General features: G+C 44.1%; 1 protein-coding gene across 2 annotated transcripts in view; it reads right to left on the reverse strand.

The window, feature by feature from the left end:
• VPS41 (VPS41 subunit of HOPS complex) overlaps positions 1 to 25112 on the reverse strand; it is a 195271-nt gene that overhangs the window by 108731 nt on the left and 61428 nt on the right. The window contains exon 1 of one of the 2 annotated variants that reach the window (XM_036738086.1): positions 3452 to 3526. The exons of the other annotated variant lie outside the window; for it this stretch is intronic. Coding sequence (XP_036593981.1) covers positions 3452 to 3523 — 72 coding nt within the window. The 5' untranslated portion in view covers positions 3524 to 3526. Of the gene's footprint in view, positions 1 to 3451; positions 3527 to 25112 lie in introns of those variants that run through there. 2 annotated transcript variants of the gene reach the window in all.

The following is a 25112-nucleotide window of genomic DNA, read 5'->3' on the forward strand; positions in this document are numbered from 1 at the left end:
TAAGTCTCCTAAGATGCTGGACTAAGCCACTCACTCTTCCATTCCAAAACCTTCCGTGTCTCCTCATTGCCCATGGAACAGACTCCTGGACTAGCATTTAAGATCTCCCACCATCGAGAGCCAACCTACCTTCCCAGCCTCCCATCACTAGCAGTTCGCAAAATCAATACAGGACATTTATAGGCAAGGCACGGTGGAAAGAGTACTGTATGGCTTTTAAACATTTTATGCTTCTACAGGCTTTGGGACTGAGGCATTTAATCATCAGGCAGCGGGGCAACATAGTGGATGGTGTTGGACTTGGAGTAAGAAAAAGCTGAGTTCAAATCTAGCCTTCAACACTTACGGGTTGTGTGCCCGCTGTGCTAGTCTAGCTTGGCTTCTCAGCATCAATATCCTCACGAGTCAAAATGAACAGGTTGGATTTGGTGGCCTCACAATGGAATGATCCGCTGCCTCCCCACATGTACAGTAGCATGAACACCATCCACACTCCATCATTCCAGCTCAGCTAAGAGAGCATCTCCTTTGGGAAGTCTCCAGACGAAAATACTTCCTCGTATCTCCCTTGCCTTCATCACACCAATTTCACATTATATTTAGCTGTAGAACATAAGCTACTTAAAGTCTAGGACTAGGTCATTTTTTGTGTTTGGATCTCTACTCTAATGCCTTGCACACAGTGGCTATCAATGAATGCTTGTTAAATCAATGAACTGTGATTGGCAGAGCAAACCTTAACAGAGAATACCTTGATCTGAATGACTTTATATTTCCACATTTCAAGCCTCTCTGATTTCAGAGACCTGGGCACTTCCCTGAGCAACACAAAAACCCTCTGACAGATCAGCATTTGGTCTGAAAAAAGCTTGAGCACAGAAGTGCCAACCAAGTATTTGAAAGGACCCAGAAAGGACAAAGACCACAAGTACTTTTTCAACTGCCTTGCTAAAATAAACCAGGAAATAAGAGTTACATAGTATATTACAATTAATTCAACTTCCTTACCCACCAAACCTCTATCAGATCTATGAATAAGTAGCAAAAGGCGACCAGTTTGTTTCTTCTTTTATTTCCCAGGTTCACCTACTGAGAAGTATTGTATCTGACCAAAAATGTAGGCACCTACAGGGGACCAGAGGTAGAGTGTCTATTAAATTCACAAACTGCATAATTAAATAACTGCAAATTAAATGTGTAAAGATTTTACATGAGCACAGGCTTCTACTATTTTGTTTTACAAACTCATTAAAATTATCAGTAGACAAGCCATGGCCTCACTGCCGGCTGATACTGATACTATCTTTGTGTAGGGTTTGACAATTCAACATCCTAAAAATGCACGCATGTGCCAACGTACACTGCCATTATTTGCTTATCTTGCTCTTGGCAGTTTCTCCATCAAGTATTATGGAATAATAACAAATTCACTTATTTAAGACAGGGCTTCTTAAACTTTTTCCACTCGCGACCCCTTTGGTGCTTCTTAAACTGTGGCTTATGACCCAGTATGTGCTCATAAAAACCCTAAAACTAAAATTAAAAAAAAACAAACCACCCTGAAGACCCACAGCCATTCTGAACTCCTTGGTCAATACTACGTAAATTTGGCTGCCATCAATTCTTTGAAAAAAGAAAAAGCAAGCAAAGGCAGGATTTCAATATGACGACTGTTAATGGTGCATGCTGCAGTTTTATCGGGCTGGCACCAGGAAGGGGTTTTCAAAGTAAATGGGGAACAAATGTCTCACATTCATCTGCCACCTTTATTTCCTGTCCAGTAAAAGGAAGGCGCTGCATGTCAACAAACTTGGAGAAAACTCTCCTGGGGCAGTGAGATTTTGTCTACCACACCCAGATCCACACATCTCATCCTAAACCTCTCCACCAAGAAGTCTGAAATATGCTTATGTCAATCTCTTTGTAATCAACCAACTAGGCCAAATGGGGTCCCAATAAGAACAATGCCGAGGATGAGGCCGGGTACAAGTAAAATGATTAATCTGACAAAATCAGAATTTCATAAAGAAAACAGAGCTGCAGAAGGTGGAGGAGGAGGTGTGGAAGAGGGGCGGCGGCAGCAGTAGGGGCACAGAAAAATGGCCTCAGCTGAATTTTCCATTAGCTACAATTTTATTTCTGATGGAGACATGTTTGGAATTCTGGACAATATAAGTAAGTTTGACTGTTCAAAAATCAATGATGTCAAGCTGACACCATAGAACACACAAAAAATGTTCCTTTAATGGGGGAAAAAAGAATTTTAGAGGAAGGGAAAAATGCTTGTGTGCACCTTCCGCACGCAGGCCCGCTACGGGCTTCCTCAAAATCTTTCATTGGAGAAAAAGGTAAAACTGCCAACAAACAAACACACCTCATGCGATAATCAATTACCTAATGCAAAATGCCTGAAATAAATACACTTAGTATGGATTATGTCAGCTCTTCAATTAGGAATAAATTCACGGTCATTCAGAAAGCTGCTTTTAATTGTGTTCTTTGTGGCAAGCCCTTCTCCCCTGACACCACTCATCATCCCACCTCAGCCTATCAGTCCCCCAACGGTGAACCTCAGAAGTCAATCTGCTAATGTATAATTTGTAAAGCTCCTCTGACTAACAAATGGATAATTGATTCTTTTACAAATGCTGCATCCCCACGGACATGTGGGGTAGAATGAATGAGAAACAGAAGACTGGATTTCACTTTCCTTCTCCCACAGATCTGATATTTGAAAGCTGAAAATCCAAACATTCTAATAGCTGCCTTTGTGACTTCACGCCTATTAGTCACAGTTAGCGAACAAGCGACACTTACATTACAAGTGTGAGAATCGCGCTTCTGTTGTGGCCTACTTAGGGGGAGCCCCCACTACTTTAAGGGGCTCCCATTGAAAAAACTGATTCCAATGAGACCAAAGTGTCACCTCACTTTTAGGAAAAGCTTTAAAAAGTCACTCGATACTAAAAGCAAAATCTGAACTGTCAAATTTTTAAACTTTCATGTCTGCTACACACCCCACTCCAAAATTTAAAATGGCTTATATCAATTAACATTATGATCTTTTCATTCTGAAAATAGGAACAACATATTCCATACCGTGGGACTCCTCCCAGACTAGAATGGCATTCCCCATATCTCCTGCCGAATCTAGATTGAATCTTCACAATCTGGGAAATGTTTGAGGCTGCCTTGATGGGGGGTTAATGATCAGGAAGCAAATAAGACAGAAGCTTAATTCAGCCTTTTTAAGTAAGGAAAAGGAGACAATGAACCGTCTTTTAAAATGTGAGCTCCTTGAGAATGGGCTCCATGTTTTATACATTCCAAAGACTTTCAGGATGTAACTTAATGATACCATACAGATAAAGGGCAATTCCCTTTGCAAGAACATCACATAAAAATAATAATGAGAAGTATATTTTGTGGTTGTTTCCATCATAAGAAGTACCTGAGGTTTGAAATCACCAGGTCTGCAACAGTTATGCAGTAAACATGAAGGGAGGAAATCTGTAAAATCCATGAGGAAAAGATAGAGACGGATGCTCTCAAAGCACAGAGGATAGATAGGCCTCAGAGAAGAATGAAACCCTAGATTTAAAAAAAATGTGAAAGGAAACGTTTCAGAAGTTGAGGATTCCAGGATAAAAATATATGTATATACGAGTAAACACACACACACACACACACACACACACACACCCCTACACATAATCTCATACAGGAAGAGAGAAATGATGCTGAAGCCAGCACGGGCTAAAAACTGGGTTTGAATTTTTAAAAATAAAGTGCTTTTGCACACCAAGCCATCAAGATAGTCACTAATTATGAAGTCACACACATCCATCACAGCCAGGAAACCTCTCCTGTGCAGCGATCTCTCTAGAAGGATGATGATGATGGTGGTGGTGGTGATGATCATGCTGTTGGGAGAGTTACAACCATTATCCCATGTTTTCCTCAGTACTGTGGGAGGCAGGTTATTACCATCCCCATCTTACAGCTGAGGAAACTGAGACTAAGTTAAGTGACTTGCCCGGGGTCACACAGCGAGTAAGTGTCTGAGGCAGGATCTAAAGTCAGGTCTTCCTGACTCCAGGCCCAGTGCTCTGTGGAGTCGCCAGCCGCCATGATGGCCTTCAGGCTAGTAGGTCAGCACTGAGGCCAAGCTCGGCACTTCTCACTTCAAAGGCTCCTGTTTCATCACCTGTCCTCCATAAAGTTCCACTCAGATGCCTGAGCTGTGACCTGAAGGAAGAGATGCATCCCCAGAGGCATAAGTGAGGCTGGAGTCCATTCCAGGCAGGGGCTGGCCAATTCAAGGAGTGCAGATGTGAGAGGCCAGTTTGGCTCGAGTGCAGCGTGCACAAAGGGGTAGCCAGGAGGCTGCATTGGGAGCAGCATGGTTGTGAAGAGGTCTGTCTGAAAGCTAAGCAGAGAAGGAGAGGCAGTTTCCACATCTGACACCATTAATAGATCGGGGAGGTCCAAAGTTGAACAGGAGAGGATCACCCCAGATCACACTGGGGAAACCAAGCCAGCCTTTCCCCCACTATGAGCTGCTCTCGTGCTGCCCAACCTGGCCCATTTCTTTGGGACCAGTAGCCTCCTGGCCATGCTCTCCGCCCGTACATGACAGGGTGCCACAATCCCAAGAAAACTGGAGCCAAGCCAAAAGGCAGTGAATGCAAAGAGGCGGCAGGAGCAACAACAACCAATGTGCAGGAGGTTGGGGGAGGAAAACACTGAGCAGACGCTTTTCTGACCCGAGTTATTTTATGATTAAGTACTGCGGCATTTAAAAAGTTTGAGAGAAATAATTTCTGGGTAATTAGTCACTTTATTAATAATGCTAGCGTTTTAATAAGAGAGATTGATGGCAGCCTCAAATGCCAGAGCCCCCATGTGATGGGCTCACAGTTTACATGCCCTTGAAAGAGCGGCTGTTCCACTCTGATTGGCTAACAATGAGAGGGTGAATATTACAATGAGAAGTGCCTCCCTCCAAGGAGGGGCTGAGGGGGCACAGCCCACCCCCAGCCTTGGGCAATCCAATCAAAGAATCTGCCCCCACCCAAATCTGAGTAGAATACAACGGGCTTCCCACTTTAGATTAAATTCTCTGGAAAGTTGGGTAGGGTCTGACCTAGGTTGACCAGAGTTAATTCCAGCTTATTATTGTCCCTCAAGAGACTAAGCTTTGAAATGAAGACTACAGAAAAGGGGGGAGCTCTGGATCTCCCCAAATCCATGGTTATTAATCATTTTAAATTATTAACATATATATTATATGTTATTATATTATATATTATATATAATTAATAATTATTAATCATTTCTCTTGGTGCCTACTGTTTTAAGGGATGGCAGGTGCTCTACTAATATCAGGTATGAAAAATGTTACCCTCTGCACACAGTCAGTGCTGAAGCAGTATTTGTTCACTCGGATTGAACAGATGACCCTGAAGAATCTGTGTCAAGCCTGGACACTACGTACCAACAGAGAGTATCTACAAACATTAATTAGCTTCTGCTGAGTTACTGTACCATCTCAGACCAACATGCTGATTCACCACTAGGGGAAGTGACTGGCATCCTGCCTGATGCCACACAGAGAAGTCACAGCTAAGTAGAAGGAAGCCTGGGAGGCGGGGCTCGATCCCAGGGGGAAGAGCTCTCTCACAAAGGACCAGAGGAACACTCTTCAGGACTCATCTGCCTATGGCTGCCTCACTGTAGCCTGAATCCAGGGCAGGACCTGACTGTCTGTAGCATAGCCTCCAACAACAGTGATCAGGATTCAGGAGTTATACCAAAGACCTTTCTGTCCTTACTATAGGATGGATGACAGCTCACCATGGAGCAATCTGAGTAATGGGGCCTGACAGACTTAGCAGGATTATGACTCCAGAGCACTGGTCCTGAACCCGGCAACTTGCAAACATTAACCTCCTTGTCAGATGGAAAAGGCACGACAGCCAAGGGCAATCCAAGTTTGGGGTCTAAACTGCTTTACCAAACGTTACAGAGGATGAGAGAAGCCACTTGGTTCTGCAGGGCCACAGAGGACCCGCTGTTCTAATAACCAGCGAAGCTGGAGCTTCCTGAGAACCCAGGGAGGTGAACTGGGGGGAACACAGACAGGCAGACATAAGGACAGCTCTGCCGGTGCTACTAGAGCTACCAAGGTCAGGACAGAAACCACCGTGGAATCGCCAGGGGAAGGACCAAGAGGAAGGCCTGGCAGGTGCATCCAGCTGTCATTGATAACTCGGAACACCACCTGGCCAAGATTTTGCAGGAGAAAATTCTAATAGAAGAGGAAATCATGGATGACACGTAAAAAGGGCCAGAAAAGACACCAGAAACTATGAACTCAATAACTAGTCTATCGTCTCAACAAGATGCTTGGGGAAACGATCTATTCATGCAGTGAGAATCCTCGCTGGAAACATGAGAAGGGAATGTGCAGCTTTTAAAAACGATGCTTTTTCCAGAAGACATCATCTTCAGCCAGCCAGCCAATAAGCATTTACCAAGTGCCGGCAAAGTGCTCTACAATGAGCACAAATACAGGTGGAAAGGCAGCCCCTGCCCTCGAGCGGCTTATGTTTTAATGGGGGGAAACAAGACATAAGGAAGGGGAAAGGAGGGGGTGAGGGAGAAAAAGGTACTTGGTGCAGAGGCAGAAAATCCAGAGGGCCACCTGGAAAGGACTGAGACCCGGCTGGAGGTTCTGGGAGGAGTTATCCAATCACAGGGAATGGGCACAGAGGAGCCTTCCAATGGGTGAATAACGGCGCTAGTGCAAGCTCCACAGCCACGTGAATGATCTGGTTAATTTAATGATCGACTGATTAATCCTATAGGCGACACGTTGAGAACATAAGATGCTGATGGGAAAAAAAAGAGACATCAGACCCCTAAAATCTGTCAGAGACACTTGTTATTTTACAAGAAATTACAAGGACAGAGACTGGCTAACAGTTTTCACTAGTGGTCAAGGACTCTTGGACTGAAGCAATTCCCAACAAACACCTATGGTGACTGTGAAACAAGACGACAACATAGAACAAACAGACTGTGCCTTTCTAGCTGTGCTTCTGACTTTCCAGCTTTTGACACCAGGCCACAGGAAAGGCTCACCCTGGCATAGCCCACAGTGCCCGGGACCTCCCCCTGCACTGTGCAGTCAGTTCATCCACTGGACCATCATCCCCTGGGGCCTCTGACCCCAGAAGAGCCTTCTCCATTCTTGCCCCCTCCCCTAGGGTCTCCACTTCGGGGAAAGACTCAGCCCCCAACCTCCATTACTCTCCTTTCCAGGTTTCAATACCCAATACTGCCCTTATCTCTCATGAGATTGCCAGCTCGCTGAGGGCAGGGCTGGCTTGTGCCAGTATCCCAGAACTTAGCACAGTGGCTCCACACTTTAAAAAATGTCTCGTCTTGCCTTATTGCCAACTCACAAGAACAAAAGTACGATATTCAGTTACGGTTTTGTAAAATATTACCAAAATGTGACAAGAGTCATGTGACCATAATGGCAATATTCATACCAAATGGAGACCTTGTGGATCCATCCTTAGAAAGACCTGATCTGCAATTCAACACTAATCCACGACTCTTATAACAGAAGGGATCTTGGTGACTTAAATGTCCACAGTCAATAAGATGTAGCCTTAAAGGCAGCTTGTATCAGATGTCTCCCCCACATACATATAAGGTAATAGCTGAAAACATAGGATTAAGTCAGCAGCATTTATGAAGTACCTCCTACAGACCCAACATTGTAGCTCCACCCTCAGGGAGCTCAGCCGAATGGAGGGACAAGATGCCCACCAAAGGCTGGCATGAGCCTTCTGCCTTCCTTCTTTGATCTTGCTTCTGAACTTGTACTGCCATACATGTTTTATCTTAAAAAACAAAAGCTTTGCTTTGACTTTCACTTAAATACTCAACAAATGCCTTAATTCTGAGCCATGTCATTACACATATAGATTCTGCTGGTCGTTTCATTAGGAGGAAGCAGGGCTCCCACAACTGAATATAGGACATGAAAAGCTCAGGCAATTAAAGAAAGGAATGAAGTCTGATGAAAAGAAAATGGTTCTGGGCAGCAGCAGCAGACCTGCTTAAGAGGCCACTCTCTCTAAATCCTCTCAATGTGGCTACAGGTTGTTGGGATTTAGAAACCGCACACCTCTCTTGTAAGTGCTCCCAGAGCTTTGGGAAAGGCTTCTTCTTAACTCCCACTATCCAGCCACTATCTGTCCCACATCATGACGGGGCCTTTTCTTCATCCACTGATTAGTCTACAAGGCCAGGCATGAGCTCGGAGAGTGGGCACAAGGGACCACCCAAACCAGCTGGGGGTGGGGAGAGGAGAAGGGAAGAGGTAAGGAAGAGGCTGTGAGTTCTTTCTCAGTATCACATTACCTGAGCCATATCTCAGGGGAATGGACACAGGCCCAAACCCAAACCTGCCCCAACTAGGAAGAGCAAAAAAGCAGGACAGCAGAGCTCCAGTGCAGATCCAACCGCGCCCCATTTCTTTAAAGTGTAACACTAGCAGATGTATGTTTTAGTCGGCCTCCCAAAATGTACATTAATCTAAAGGATAATGTGTACAGGTATGATTTTTAGCACAAAGTGCTCCTAAATGGGATTTATAAATAATGCCTGGGCCTTCATACCTAAGGGAGTTAGAAGGTTCTCTTGTTTCCTCTAAAATCCACCGATACGGCAATAAAGATGGTGGGAAGAGAAGGCACCCCTTCCATCCACGCCCAGGGCACAGACAATCTGAATCAATGGAAAGAAATAATGTAGAGTTGGAGCCTGTGCATCGGGTCAGCAAATACTGAGTGATTTCCTACTACGTGCCAAGCACGAAACTGAATGGCAGACTTTACTGTCTGGTTGAAAAGATGACCAAGATATACAAATAACCACAGAAAACGGTAGCCTGTGCCAGAAGATGTTGAAAGTTGAGAAAGATTTCAACTCTACCTTCCATAAGCTGGAGCCTTTCCTTAGGAAGGTCTGACCTTTGTGACACACCCCTCTCAGGATCCCCATAAGGGATCTTCCCACCCTTTGGACACCAATCTCTGAACAGGTTCTCTCCCCCACAAGAAGCCAGGGAATCTTTTTGTTTCTGTCCCTGTATCTTGGCACACAGCACAGTACCTGGTGCATGGTGATAGGTGTTTTTAAATGCTTGTTAAACCGAGGTTGGGGCCAGCTGGGACTAGGTGATAAATCTGCAGCAGGCTCAGCATGCATGGCAATGTGATTTTCCTCCAGCAGCATTTGGCAGTCCACAAGGTAGGACAAAGAAGGGGATGGTGTGGGTGAGGAAATGTTAGGACTTAGCAAGGAGTGGGCAACAACGAAACCAAGGGGTAGAAAGATAAATGTTAGCTGCTGACTGGACTGGGGTCACCCCCTCCCCCCAGGTTAAAAGTGTGAAGAGAGAAAGTGAGGTAAGACCGGAGAGGACAGACAGGAAGAAGCGGGAAGGACGATGGAGGGACAAGAGGTGACAGAAAGCACAAAAGGACAGAGTCAAGGGGAGGAAGAGAGAGGCAGAAGGGTAGGATCAGAGCCAGGCAATTCAGAATCCAAGAACAGGGAGGAAGGTAGGGACACACTTGAGGGTCGCTAAGGAGAGCAGACAGAGCTAACCAGAGGTAAGAGGCGGCTCAATTTGAAGGCCGTGAGCATGAGGACAGGGACTAGCTTCAAGAGAAGGTCAGGGTCCGGTACTGAATTCCTTGAGAAAGGAGGGAGAATATCATGGAGCGAAAACCTGTCTGGGAGGGTATAGTGTGAACATCAAAGCAAGATTAGAGCTGAGTACTGAAGACAGAGGATTCATCTCCAAGTGGCACTGGAAAGCACCATACAGTCTATACCAGAATAAACATTTATTAAGTGTTCACCATGTGCCAAGCACTGCATTAAGCACCGGGCATACAAAAAAAAAGGCACAAGGCAGTCCCTGGCCTCAGGGAGCCTCAATCTAAAAGTGAAGCTGACAAACAAGCTGGGGGGAGGGAGAACCTGCAGCTGGGGTGGGAAATGAGGAGGGGATGCCCCGTGAGTTGGGGGTGGGATGGATTTCAAGCTAGGAAACAAGGTGCACCCCGAGGTACGGTGCCTTTGTTCCAGGGATCTAAGACAAAGAGAAGTTTGTTGAGTATACAACAGGGATGCCCGAAGGTACAAAGCAAGGGGATGGTGGAGGAGGAGGATGGCTGAGGAAGGCTAAGCTGAAGTGGGCAGAGAGAAGAAAGAAGGACATGGCAGTGAGAAGAGCGGATGGTAAAGGAAGGAGGGATTGGAGAAGGAGGAGACGAGAGGAACAGGCAGACATGAGGAGGGAAGGAAGCCTAGCACAGAACACAAAACCTGCTACCTTAGAAAATTATTCTGAAATTAAACTTTATCTTTTTTCAATTAAATACCTCTTTTTGTACGTTTACCCCACTGCCAACTGAAAGAAAAAGAAACATGGAAAGATCAAGCACCAAAAACCAAAGAACAATGCGCCCCCAAAACACACGACCAACAAGCCCAATCCGTGGGTCTCGACCGTTGAACCTGAACCACACTTCCCCTCCGCCTGGAGGCAGGTGGCAGGCTTCATCACGGATCCTTGGGAAGGGCAGACAGTCACCGCACGGGTCAGACTCCCGAAGCTTCACAAAGTCAGCATGACGACAAACCTTTCGGGCCTGATCACCGAGGCGCACGGCCATCCTTGGGGTCTGACGAGCTGTCAAGGCCAGGAAAAAATATACCCACTTACGGCAAGTCGATGGCAACCAACCAGTCATGGATGCAGAGACAGAAGGCTCATTTCCAATCCATTCACTTCACAGGAGGAAGTGGAGCGCCCCGAGGGTTAGAGAACTCCCGGAACATCGCATGGGCGGTCCCGGAGCCAGGTCCGCTGCCTCCCAAGCCGAGGCTCCTCCATCGCACCGCGCTGTCTGATGCTGGAGCCTCTGTGTCCTTCTTTCTTTTTCTTTCAGTTGTTTAGTTGTAGCTGACTCTTCGTGACCTCATGCACCGCACTGTCCGTGGGGCTTTCTTGGCAAAGATACTGCAGTTGTTTGTTATTTCCTTCTCCACTGCATTAATGCAAATGGAGATTAAAGGACTTAAAGATCCTACAGCTAGTGTCTGAGCCCAAATTTGAACTCAGGTCTTCCTGTCTTCCTGAGGGCCTGTGCTCTATCCACTGAGCAATCTAGCTGCCCCATCTCCAAGTACAACTACACTAACTGTCAAGAGGTCAGAGGTTTGAGGGGCGGAGCCAAGAGGGCGGCTGGAAAGCAGGAATTTGCATGAGCTCCCTGCCACGTCACTCCAAAAACCTATAAAAATGGCTCTGAACAAATTCTAGAACTGCAGAACCCACAAAATAGCAGAGGGAAGCAGGGACCAAGCCCAGGACAGCCTGGATGGTCACTGGATGAGGTCTATTGCACACGGAGTGGAGGGGAACAGAGCTCAGCATGGGAGGCAGCAGGACCAGCCAGACCAGAAGCCGGGCAGAACGGGCCCTAGCACCCTGAATCAGTGAGCTGTGGCAGTTACCAGACTTCTCAACCCACAAACACCAAAGACAACAGAGAAGGTTAGTGGGAAAAGCTGCGGGGGACAGAGTTAGCAGTTCGGCCACCGCCCTGGGGGCAGCCGGGGTGGTGCAGCTACAGAAGTACAGCTTCTGGCCCCAGGCCCACCTCGTGGGAGGAATTAAGTGGCAGATCAGAGCAGGAGTGAAGAGCCTGCTGAAGATTTGTGTCAGGTCCAAGTTGGCGGTTCTTGAGGAAGGAGGAGTGCTGGGGTGGCAGAGCTGGCTATATAGAAATAGCTCTGAAATCAACGGCGCATCCCCTCAAGCTTGGAACAAAGTACTCTTTGCTCTACAAGCAGTCATACACTGCTGAAAAACTCAAGAGTCAAGTAAGTTGCCTGGGAATATGGCCAGGCAGTGAAAACGCACTCAGATTCAGTCTCAGACTTTGGAATCTTTCTTTGGTGACAAAGAAGACCAAAACATACAGCCAGAAGAAGTCAACAAAGTCAAAGAGCCTACAACAAAAGCCTCCAAGAAAAACATGAACTGGTCTCAGACCATGGAAGAAGCTCAAAAAGGATTTGGAAAAGCAAGTTAGAGAAGTAGAGGAAAAATTGGGAAGAGAAATGAGAAGGATGCGAGAAAACCATAAAAAACAAGTCAATGATTTGCTAAAGGAGACCCAAAAAAATACTGAAAAATACACTGAAGAAAACAACACCTTAAAAAACAGACTAACTCAAATGGCAAAAGAGCTCCAAAAAGCCAATGAGGAGAAGAATGCCTTGAAAGGCAGAATTAGCCAAATGGAAAAGGAGGTCCAAAAGACCACTGAAGAAAATAGTACTTTAAAAATTAGATTGGAGCAAGTGGAAGCTAGTGACTTTATGAGAAATCAGGATATTATAAAACAGAACGAAAGGAATGAAAAAAAAGACAATGTGAAATATCTCATTGGAAAAACCACTGACCTGGAAAATAGATCCAGGAGAGAGAATTTAAAAATTATTGGACTACCTGAAAGCCATGATCAAAAAAAGAGCCTAGATACCATCTTTCAAGAAATTATCAAGGAGAACTGCCCTGATATTCTAGAGCCACAGGGCAAAATGGAAATTGAAAGAATCCATCGATCCCCTCCTCAAATAGAAACCAAAAAGAAATCTCCTAGGAATATTGTCGCCAAATTCCAGAGCTCCCAGATCAAGGAGAAAATACTTCAAGCAGCCAGAAAGAAACAATTTGAGTATTGTGGAAACCCAATCAGAATAACCCAAGATCTGGCAGCTTCTCCATTAAGAGATCGAAGGGCTTGGAATGCGATATTCCGGAGGTCAATGGAGCTAGGATTAAAACCTAGAATCACCTACCCAGCAAAACTGAGTATCATGTTCCAAGGCAAAATATGGATTTTCAAGAAAATAGAGGACTTTCAAGCTTTCTCAGTGAAATGAGCAGAGCTGAATAGAAAATCTGACTTTCAAACACAAGAATCAAGAGAAGCATGAAAAGGTAAACAAGAAAGAGAAATCATAAGGGACTTACTAAAGTTGAACTGTTTTGTTTACATTCCTACATGGAAAGATGATGTGTATGATTCATGAGAACTCAGTATCATAGTAGCTGAAAGGAATAGGCATATATGTATATATATATATATATGTGTGTGTGTGTGTGTGTGTGTGTGTGTGTGTGTGTATGTGTGCGTATATATATACATATATACACATATGTGTGTGTCAATGTATGTATATATGTAGGTGTGTATATATATACATATATGTGTGTATATATATGTATACGTGTGTGTATATATATATACACATTTATACACACAGAGGGCACAGGGTGAGTTGAAAATGAAGGGATGATATCTAAAAAAATAAAATCAAATTAAGAGATAAGGGATAAGAGAGGAATATATTGAGAGAAGGAGATAGGAAGAGATAGAATGGGGTAAATTATCTCACATAAAAGTGGCAAGAAAAAGCAGTTCTGTAGGAAGGGAAGAGGGGGCAGGTGAGGAGGAATGAGTAAATCTTGCTCACATCGGATTTGACCTGAGGAGGGAATACCATACACACTCAATTGGGTATCTTACCCCGCAGGAAAGAAGGAGGAAGAAGATAAAAAAGGGGGGATGATAGAAAGGAGGGCAGACGGGGGGAGGAGGTAATCAAATACAAACATTTTTGAAAAGGCACAGGGTCAAGGGAGCAAATTCAATAAAGGGGGATAGGTTAGGAAGGAGCAAAACATAGTTAATCTTTCACAATGTGAGTATTGTGGAAGGGATTTACATAATCTTAGGGAGGGTGGGTGGAGAGGGAAGAGGGGAGAGAATTTGGAACTCAAAGTTTTAAAAACAGACATTCAAAAACAAACAAAAAAGTTTTTGCATGCAACTAGGAAATAAGATACACAGGCAATGGGGTGTAGAAATTTATCTTGCCCTACAAGAGAAGAAGAGAAAGGGAGATGGGAGGGGAAGTGGGGTGACAGAAGGGAAGGCTGACTGTGGAATAGGGCAACCAGAATATACGCCATCTTGGAGTGGGCAGGAGGGTAGAAACGGGGAGAAAATTCGTAATTCAAACTACTGTGAAAATCAATGCTGAAAACTAAATATATTAAATAAATTAAATTTAAAAAAAGTCAGATGTTTATTCCCATCATTCAAGAGAGAAATTAAAAAAAAAATCCTTGCCAGAAGATGCTATAGCTTTACAAGAGAAGACAGGAGGCAATGACTTGTAGGATTAAGCCTAAGCCCATTTTTACAGAAGCCTCACACTGCCTGTAGAGAGACTTTCTTTCATTCTGCCCACTATTAGAAGGCTGACTTCTGCTAAAGGTGCAGCATTGCCACATTAGTACATTAGTGTTTGCAAACATAAGCTCTTCTACAAATCTACATCCTCACTAAAGCAAGACATGTTCAAATACAACCCACAGTGCGCATGCCAAAAGTTACGGCGTCCATGTATTAACAAAACCTTTTACGTCAAAGGCATGTCATTTAACCACTGAAGCGAGGGAAGGCATCCTTCCAGTTCAGTACTTTTCCTCACCTGGCCTGTTGCTGCATTTAGCATGGATGCTTCTATGAGTCTCTCACCTATAAACAAAACAGTATACACACTAAAGGGGAAAAAAGTCAGAGGCAATTAGAAATTTGGTCTTGGACCCCAGGTCTGCCACTTACTTGTGGTAAGATCTTGAGCAAATGTAATAGGAGGGCAGAGTTTATAATCTCAAAGAGGATCATAAACATGTCTGAAAGGTTCGGAACCGCCAGATATAAGAAACTCTCAAAGTAGAAGGTAGAAGAATCAAAACATATATTTAGGCTCCACAGTAACCAACCCATGAACCAGCAACCCCATTTTGATATATTGATCAAAAGCTTCCAGGCCCAATAAGTACGCCTTGAAAGAGTAACCAGGAGGCTACAGAGAAGCATGATTGCGTAAAGCAAAATCATGCTTCCCCCTCTATGGTAAAAAGATTACCCACTGGCCTGAAGTCTTTGTTCAGCTTCCTCCCGTAGGTCAGCTCTGCTACTGGCAGCTCCTGCTTCAGCTGTGGCTGTGGCTGTGGCAGCCTCTGGCTCCAACGGGAGCTGCTTTTAACCATCCAGCTTCTGCGGGGGTGTAAGGTACGCCGGGGAAAGCACAGGTTCTTTCAATCTGCTTAAGCAAGGTGAAGGGGTTGACCAGGAAAGCACAGGTTCTTTCCATCAGCTTAAGCAAGGGAAGCAAGGTGAAGGGGCCGACAAGCTTACTCCAGTCCAAGATACAAACAGCATTCAGTTCAGGGGAAAAAGCCAAACTAATCAAGGGCACTTGTTGACTAAGTGCTAAGGAGCCCATTTTTGGTTGCCAATACAGCAAACTATGGGATCCCCATGTATCCCTCAGCTACCTCATTTGTAAAATAAAGGGCTTGGATTAGAAAACCTTAGAAGAGTCTAGATCTAAACCTACCACTTCATTAACCTTCCAACCATGAGAGCTATCCAAAGCTGGACCGAGATGCCTACAAGGCAGCAAGTCCTCTCTCTGAGAGTGTTTAGTCAGACACAGAGGACTGAGGATTCATGAATAAGGCAGGGGGGCGACTAAACGGCCCCTCAGCTCCTAGGACTCACCTTTATCCCGAGAGTTAGTAAGGCTGATTTTTCTCTTTATGTATTTTCAACTCATTTGATACATCTCTTGTCACTCAAAAGCATTGAGCCCTAATGTGGAAAACTGATTCTGGCAGTGCATGAGATGCTTGGGCATGTCAATCAATCTCGGGCAGGTATCACAGGCTTTCACACACAGAACTGAGGAAACGGTGTGCCACCCTGACAATGTCAAAAGATACGTGTCATGCTTCCCCCCTGATGATGATGTCAAGGCTAGAATGGTGCACTTAGAGCAATATTTGCTCCATGCTGATAAGAAAGCCACAATCGAGCATCATTGTGGAGCAAGACGTCTTTGCTAGGAAACAGATTGCTTCCGATTCTGCTCAAAGGGCTCTTTTGCGAGTCGTCCCTAACACCTGAACATTATTCTGCTCCCACTGCGAACAGGGCCCAAGCCCAAATCGTTGAGCTGCTCCCCAGTGGGGCAGGGATCATGAGATATCTGGGCCAATCAAAAGAGACAGGTAAGTCCTTATGTAGAGAATAACCTTCCTAAATCACTGGAAAGGAACGGACCCTAAGAATCAACCTCTTCACTCCTCTACACACAAGCACCTCTAACTGTCCTAAAATTACTCTTTTGTTTGGGGAAATGATACATTCTCACTTTGAAAAGCCTCTGGAGAAGTTAGACTCACAACCTTGATTTCCAAAGTTCTTCCTTACACTCAAAGCCAGCATCCATTTCAAAAAGACTGTGTCTGCACCTTTCATTATCTCCTCAAGGGAGATGTAATGAATTTCAAAGTTCAAAATGTTCCGGGGCAGCTGGGAGGCGCAGGGAATAGAGCACTGGCCCTGCAGTCAGGAGGACCTGACTGCAGACCTGTCAAATCCGGCCTCAGACACTTGACACTAGCTGTGTGACCTTGGGCAAGTCACTTAACCCCAATTGCCTTGCCTCTCCCCCTCCAAAAGTTCAAAATGTTCAGATGTTGAAGACTGTTAATGGAACAACAGCCTCATCCACACAAAGCTAGAAAATAGTTGTATATATAAAGAACTACAGGTTTGGGCCACATGCACAGAACATAAGGGGACTGAGATGCTTTTTAAAGGTATGAAAATTCAAAGGTTACATCCTCATGTTTCTCTTCTGAAGACGATATCTAGGACTGTATTCACTATTACAATTTTCTGCAATGATAAAAATGCAAAGATGCTGGCCTACAGCAGACCTTATAAATACGAACCAACCCGACCACTTATCTCTCCATTCGTCATCCACAGCCGGCGTGCACTAAGGGTGCTTCCTGACCACGGGCTGCTCTGCAGCCCCCTCGAGGCAAGGCCCACGGCCTCCCCTAGCATTGCTGCACAAGTTCTTGACACACAGAGGATGGCGGAGGCTGGAGAAGCACAAGACACAGCAACAAGAGAGGAAGGAGCCTGGGGCCAGAAAGGCCAAGGGACTAACAGAGCCTCCGGGTCCTGTGGGGAATGAACGAGCTCAGAGAACGGATGGAGTCTTCCTGATAAGCCAAGAAGAGGTCTTCTGTAAATTGTGGTGACTCTAAGCTGGGAAGATGCGGGAAGTACTGAAACTTTGGGGTCCTCCTTACAGACACCAGTGGACTTTTTAGATGGGTGGAAATACAATCTGAACTGAGAGAATAAGAAACTCTACCTCCCTCTAGCTGAATGTTAGCTTGGGAAAAGAAAACTACCATTTCTGCAAAGGAGAGTCCCACCAGCTCTTTCCCCATCATACAGTGCTATCAGGTGCCATTTTGCACCCCCTCCCCCCGCCCCAATAATGAACAGCTCACCCAGTGAGGCAGACCATGCTGCCAAAGGGCTCGTGTCAGGAACGCAGGGCTGCCCCCATGCCCCACATTCACACTGTTTTCACTGGTCCCCAAACTAGACATGAGACCTGTCAATCAGTCTTGTGCACCTACTCTGCGCAAAGTACTAAGGATGACAGGAGCATAGATTAGACAAAGGCGAACGTACCCTCAGGGACCTTACATTCTATAGGGAGACAATACATGCTTATGAGCATACACAGAATACAGACATCTCCTTGCCTTCGCCTCTGCCTCCGATTTCTCACCTGTAAAATGGGGATAACAACAGAGCCTCCCTGGCAGGGCTGCTGTGAGGATCACATGAGAGGGCTTCGAAGTGGTTAGCACAGCGCCTGGCACACAGAAGGTGCTTAATAAATGCCTCCCCACATACTAAATGGATGCCAGGCAGTTTGGGGAGGGAGGGCATGAGCAGCTGAGGGTGGCAGGTTAAGCCAAGGGAGCCATCATTGTACTGTGAAGGCAAATGGTGTTTTTTTAATTTATTTTTTATTTTTAGTTTACGGCACTCAATTCCACAAGTTTTTGAGTTCCAAATTTTCTCTCCCTTCCTCTCCTCCCCCCCAAGACAGCAAGTAATCTGATACAGGTTCTACATGTACCTTCACACTGAACTCATTTACATAATAGTCCAGTTGTAAAGAAGAATTATAACCAATGGAATTAATCATGAGAAAGAAGAAACAAAACCAAAAAAGAAGGAAAAAAAAAAAAAAGAGAGCAAACAGTTTGCCTCCATCTGCATCCTGACTCCACAGTGCTTTCTCTGCATGTGCAGAGCTTTTTCCATCGTGAGTCTTTTGGAGCTGTCTTTGAACCTTGTATCGAGGGGAGGAGCCAAGTCTATCAAAGTTAGTCATGAGAGATACCGTGTGTCTGTAATCGTGTCTAATGATCTCCTGGTTCTGCTCCCCTCACTCAGCATCAGATCACGTATTTCCAGGTTATGATACTGCAGTCCGTCTGCTCCTCACTTCTTATAACACAATAGCATTCCATTACATTCACAAACCAAAAATTGTTTAGCCATTCCCCAATTGATGAAAGAAATGACTAAGAAGAAGAGCTTGAGTTTCTGGGTCTGGGAAGCAGAAGGGCCATGGGCTGGCAGGCCAGCAGCCTGAACCAAGGGTCATTAGGACCAGCATTGGAATCATATGTACACATAGAACATACTTGTGCGCTGGCTTCCAATGCAAACTAGTGACACACAAACGTCGGCAAGGGGGTTTTCAATGCCTTTTCCTGCCCTGGGAGACGATGAGGACAAAGACAATGACAGACACTAGGCAGTACGCTAGACGAGGCATTCAAGTGGGAAGGTGGGTTCAAATCCCGTCTCTACTAATCACTCCCTATGTGGTCCTGGGTCAGCCACTTAACCCAGGAGGGGCTCAGCTTCTTTGTATCAAAAACAAGGCCTGGATGCAGTTCTGAAAACTCTCTTCCCGTGATCCCAATGCCTCCCATGGAATGTCTACCTCCACGGCTGTCCTCCTTTCCCTCTCTTGCTCTATCGCCAGGAAATTAACAAAAACTCTGATTATTTGTAAACGAAGGATCAAAAATACAAAAAAACTTGTTTCTCAAAAAGGAATTGTGTTGTATAACCTGTATTGAATCGCTTGCTGCCTCAGGGATGGGAGAGGGGAGGGGAGGAGAGAATCTGGAACTCAAAATTTTCAAAAAATGAATGTTATTAATTGTTTTTATGTGTAATTGGGTAAAAAAAGTTAATAAAAAAACTGTCCCTTTTTTGAATAGACCCACACAACAAATGTTAAGTAACGAATTTTGGAAAGACCATGACAGAACTCTGGGGTGTGTGTGTGTGTGTGTGTGTGTGTGTATGTGTGTTTGTGTGTGTGTGTGTGTGTGCACGTGCTTGGACAACTAGAGGAAAGTATTAGAAATATAAAACGAGAAAGTATTAGAAACATGAAAATAAAAAGAACAAAATCCTAAAAACACAAAGGGTACAATGGTGCCTCACCTCCTTGCGGGATCATTATGTCAATCCTCCCTGATCTAAGCCCCCTCCTTCTCCCTGCCAACCCACCAAAAGCCACACGCTCGAGCTCACATCCTCCCAAAACAGCCCCAAAAGTTTTCCCTCCCAGCCTATTTACCTAGACTTTAAATAACCACCTTAACAAGGCTCTCATTTCCTCATTTCCCAGTTCTGAGAGATTAGAAAAACACAAGACCTAGATAGGGCCAGTCTCACAATTGGAAAGAAAGTGCAAACATCCAAAGGAGAGAGAACAGAGTGCCACACGTATCCAGACCTGGCGCTCCCCAGAGGAGGAATAAACAAGTCCACTGGACTCAGAGACTCCTGGAGCTATTGTTACATGGTAAAAACATCAATTGAACACTGATGACGATGATGATGTCTGAGCTGCCACAAAAAAGGCTGAATTATGTTTAGCATATTGTTTTCAAAAGCGGGAAATTGTTTAATGTGTTTTAAAATTATTTCTAAAAAAAATTGCTTTTGTCTACTTTGTTGTACTGGGAAAGGGCTGGCTTCACACATCTGTGGTCTTCACTCTACAAGGGCCTGGTGAGTAAAGCCAGGACAGGGCTATAGCAGACAGACTGAAGGGACCAGGAAGTGAAGGAGAGAAAAGGAAGCTCCCAGAGACCAAAGGGATGTCCTCCGCCTCAGACTTCTCCCAACTCTTTCTCTGTATCTGTTGTAAGAGCTTCATTCTCTCCTAAATCACAACGACTTTTGGATGTGTCTTCTAAACAGTAGGCACATAATAAATATTGGCTGAATCCAACTGAACCACTCCCCAGGGCTTGTCCTGGAAACAGTGGTTAGGCTCGTCTGGTGTACAGACACAGCTGAGGAGGAGGGGTTCCAAATGCCAGTTGTGGGGAGCAAAAGAGGGAACAATTTATGAGCCCCCAACACCGTAGTGACTAAAAGTCAGGTTTGTATAATGTTCGCCTTGCCCTGGAAGCCTCATCCTGGCCTGAGGGTGAAGCTCGGGACCCAAAGGCTAGGCCAGCACTCGAGCACGTTCTGGTTTCTAGCAGGTTGTAGACCAAGCTGGGAGGAAGGCTTCAAGGATGGGCCTCATGTACTGCCTGCCACTCAAGAACTAGCCTCAATTGAGAGAAGCTCATCCCCAGAAGGTGAGGCACAAGGGAGCTGGGGTTTTGTGTTCTTTGAAATTTGGCCACAGACAGTTTATGAAACAGTCTAGGATGTCCAATATGTACTTGTGAGAGGAACAAACACAATGGTGAAGTCACGGATCTTTTAAAGTGTAAGGGAAATATTTGGATAAAAATTAAGCCCATGTTTACTGACAACTCACAATATCTGTGGAAGGTAAGGAAATGATCCCCTGACCCTCATTCTCAACAACTTCACAATAGAGAGGGTTAAGTGAAATGTGGGCATATTACAAATGCACTAATCAGATAAGCTAGAATGTGACAAGAACAAATAGATGTTGAAGGTGGCAAACACCACAGACTGGAGTCCTGAGAAGTGATCAATCGGTGGCATCAGCACCATACGGGAAGGCTTCCAAGGAAATGGGATGTGGTCCGAGCATACCTGAAAGGACGGCCAGTGTCTGGTTAGGAAGAAAGGAGTAAAGAGGCATTCTAAGGCGGGAAAAGTAAGGAAGTATGAGGAACAAGGCAGGTCTAGGTGACGATGGGCAGCCCAGGCCCAAAGCACAGGAGAGCTCTTGAAGAAAAGGAATAAGAAGAAAGACTGGAAGAGGGCTGGGACAATTGGGGGACCCTTAAACCAGCACTAAGGATTCTACAGTTTATTCTTCAAGCAGTGGGAAGTGATTTAACAGGGAAGTGACAGGGGAAAAGAGTTGTTTTAGGAAAAATAATCTAGTAACGTTGTGTTGGATGGATGAAGGAGAAAGGGAAAGGGAGGTGTTGGGAAAAGCACAAAGCAGGAAGACCAAGCCAGAACACTACTGGAACAGTCCAGGCATGAATTAGATTCAAACTTTGACAGAAATCCTAATTTTCTATGAAAATACAAGCATCATTACACAGTCTATTAATTTCATCTCTTAAAAGCCGTATCACATATAAAAGCAGGCATTCCTTTGAAATCTCATGTCTGGAACAGAGAGGAATCTCAGGGCCAACCCTGGGCCTACTTTGCCCGCTTGAGATATTAATTTCATAGCTTTGTATTGATCTTAATAAACTCCCAAAATTCCCTTGGGTTTCGTTTTTGGGGTTTTTTTGTAATTCCTTTTCTTTTGTTGCTTTCTATTTCCCACATATTATCTATTAGCCCCTATTGTGCCACGCATGGTACCCACCAGCACCACCTTGAAGCTCCACTGCAGGAAGAGCAGTAAGCAGTGGCTATTCCAACCAAAGAGGCTTCCTCTGTCCACCCTCAGGCACATGAGGGAGACCAACCTCAAGGCTACTAAAACCAACTTTCCCGAACTTAATTTGAAAAATGGTCAAAGTGGGCTTTCCAGTGAAATTATTTGAGTTGATAAGTTCAAAGAGAAAGAAATAACTTACTAAGTACATGATCCTCTCAGTTTAAAAGCCATGTTGGTTTTTTCCAAGAATGTGAGACCACCCGTAAGCTCAGAATTCAGTATTTAGAAAAAAAATCGGTTATTAAGGCAGCGTAAGCTGATTTCTGTTCAGCAACTTGGATAGTTTCATAATTGAAACTGAGCCTGTTTTAACTTTTTCAATAGTTGAGCTTAGGTCAAGTAGCAATTAATTTTGTAAAAGCTTTCTAAATTAACTCAAAGTTATGATGTAAAAGTATTTTCATATCCAAATATCCTGGCTAGAGCATCTTAATTAACTCATATATATGTTGATTATTCTCCTAATGCAGACACTAAGGTTCAAAATACTCCATCATATTCCAACTATTTGTATCTCATTAACATAACAGATCTGCCCTGACCTACAACACGAGCTCCCTCTATTGGCCCTTCCCCCATCCTGTCTCCAGAGTTACAAGGACAACCTCACGAGATTCAATCTTGCTGGTATGAGCTGTAATAAGCCATAAGGCCACTGTCACTCAGGCAGATTTCTAGTTAAGAAATTTAGTGGCATTTTTAGATGCAGAAAGAAGGGTAGGCTGCTTCAAGGGAAAGACACAATTGTGCCACTTGGGGCAGTTTTGTAGTGCAATGGATAGCGTGCTGGTCCTGAAGACAGAAAGACCTCAGAACTAGAGTTCAAATCTGGCCTCAGACACTTACTACGTCTGGGACCTTAAGAGAGATGCCTAATCTCTGTGCCTTGGTTTCCATAAGAGCAAAATGAGGATGACAGCAGCACTTACCTCCCAGGGTTGGTGTAAGGATCAAATGAAATTATATTGGTAAAGCACTTAGCACAGTACCTAGCACACAGTGGGTGCATAATAATAATAAAAATGATCATCTATGCCTTGTATCAATCAGGATGGCAAACTTCACAACTAGAGCATTTTCTACACTGTGAGGGGACTGCCAAGTAGGAAACCCTCACTCAGCAATCAGCACGTAGGCTTGACAGAAGTTACAATAAAATGACATTAGGAACTAATGCACCTTATGAAATCAGTGGCTTCCTTTGGCCTCCATGTCTTTCTGGTACCAGCACCAACTGAAAATAAATGAAAAAACAGATCCACAACCAAGAGACCAATGCCTGCCCAAGCATCTTTGCTACCTGCCCTACTGCTTGCCCCCATTGGAATGGCTGCCCTCTGGACATGGTCTCTGGCATGTTTGGATGTCAGACCATGTTCTTCCCATCAGTAATGATGGAGATCTGCTAATCAATATCAACAAAAACCTGTGCATCACCGGTGGATGGGACCGGAAAAGGAATATCTGATTTTATTTCTTACATGTAGCCAATGGTGCATTTCCTCCACTTAGATTTATAAATCTCTAATAGAGAAGCATCTAAGTAGGAAAAACAAACAGGTATTTTTTTGTTTGTTTTTCGAGATATGACGACAATGACGCAAAAGATGGGAAGTCAACAATGGGGAATGATGAAAAGAGGGGCAGATTTTTCTAATACACGTCTGTTGGTGGGCTATGAATTGGTACAACCATTCTAGAAAACAATCTGGAATTACTTAAAGAAAGATTCTACTGTTGGCCACATACTTAAAGGAGGGGTGGAGGAGGTCAGTGACAAAAAGAAAGGTCCTAGGTGCATCACAGTATTTATAGCAGCACTTTTTTGTAATAGCAATGAAAGGACAAAAAAGTGAATGTTCATCAAAGTATTAATGGAAAAGTATTATTACACCATAAGCAACAATGAGTATGAAGAATATAAAGAAGCGTGGGAAGCCTTACGTGAACGGACGCATAAAGAAGCAAGCAGAACCAAGCAAATAGTATAGACCATGACCATAATAGTAGAAAACAGAAAGGACAAAAAACAGTAAAAACAACTGAAACCCAACATTAGGCTATTTTAATAATCAAGCTTGGACCAAAACAACTGATGAAAAAAAGACATCTTCCTGCTGCTTTTCAGTACCAGATGGGGAACACTGCATATAGGGTCAGACTTTTTCCACTGTGTTATTTAGGTTTTACTTTGAACTTTGATTTTTTTTTAATTAACACTAGGTTCCCTTCTTTCCCACTTTTTCCCATTAATTCCCTTGAGATACTTTTTTTTTCATTAATTCACTTGAGATAATTGACCTTTTGTTCCTCCACATAATTTTGTTATTATTTCTTTTTACTCTATAGAATAATTCTTTGGTAGTTAGATTAGTATGGCACTGAATAAATTTATTTAGGAAGTACTGTTTTTTTCTTTTTTTAATTAGATTTTTTATTTTTAGTTTACAACATTCAGTTCTACATGTTCTTGAGTTTCAAATTTTCTTCCCTTCCCACCCTTCCCCCTCCCCCCCCAAGACCGCATGTAGTCTGACATAGATTCTATATATACCTTCGCATTAAACTTATTTACACAATAGTCAAGTTGTAAAGAAGAATTATGACCAATGGAATAAATCATGAGAGAGAGGAAACAAAATAACAAGAGGAAAAAAAAAAGAGAGAGTAAATAGTTTGCCTCAGTCTGCATTCAGACTCCGTAGTTCTTTCTCTGGATGCAGATAACTTTTTCCATCATGAGTCCTCTGGAGCTGTCTTTGAGCCTATTGTTGAGAAGAGCCAAGTCTATCAAAGTTAGACATCACAGAATCAGCATGTCTGTGGTTGTGTACAGTATCTCCTGATTCTGCTCCTCTCACTCAGCCTCAGATCATGTAGGTCTTTCCAGGTTATTATGAAGTCCGTATCTTCCCCATTTCTTACAGCACAATAGTATTCCATTACATTCATATACCACAACTTGTTCAGTCATTCCCCAATTGAGAGGCATCCCCTTGATTTCCAATTCTTTGCTACCACAAAAAGAGCTGCTATAAATATTTTTGTACATACAGGTGCCTTTCCCACTAGTGTGATCTCTTTGGGATACAGCCCTAGAAGTGGTATTGCTGGGTCAAAGG

This window comes from Trichosurus vulpecula, chromosome 9 (assembly GCF_011100635.1).
Source record: "Trichosurus vulpecula isolate mTriVul1 chromosome 9, mTriVul1.pri, whole genome shotgun sequence".
Taxonomy (NCBI): domain Eukaryota; kingdom Metazoa; phylum Chordata; class Mammalia; order Diprotodontia; family Phalangeridae; genus Trichosurus; species Trichosurus vulpecula.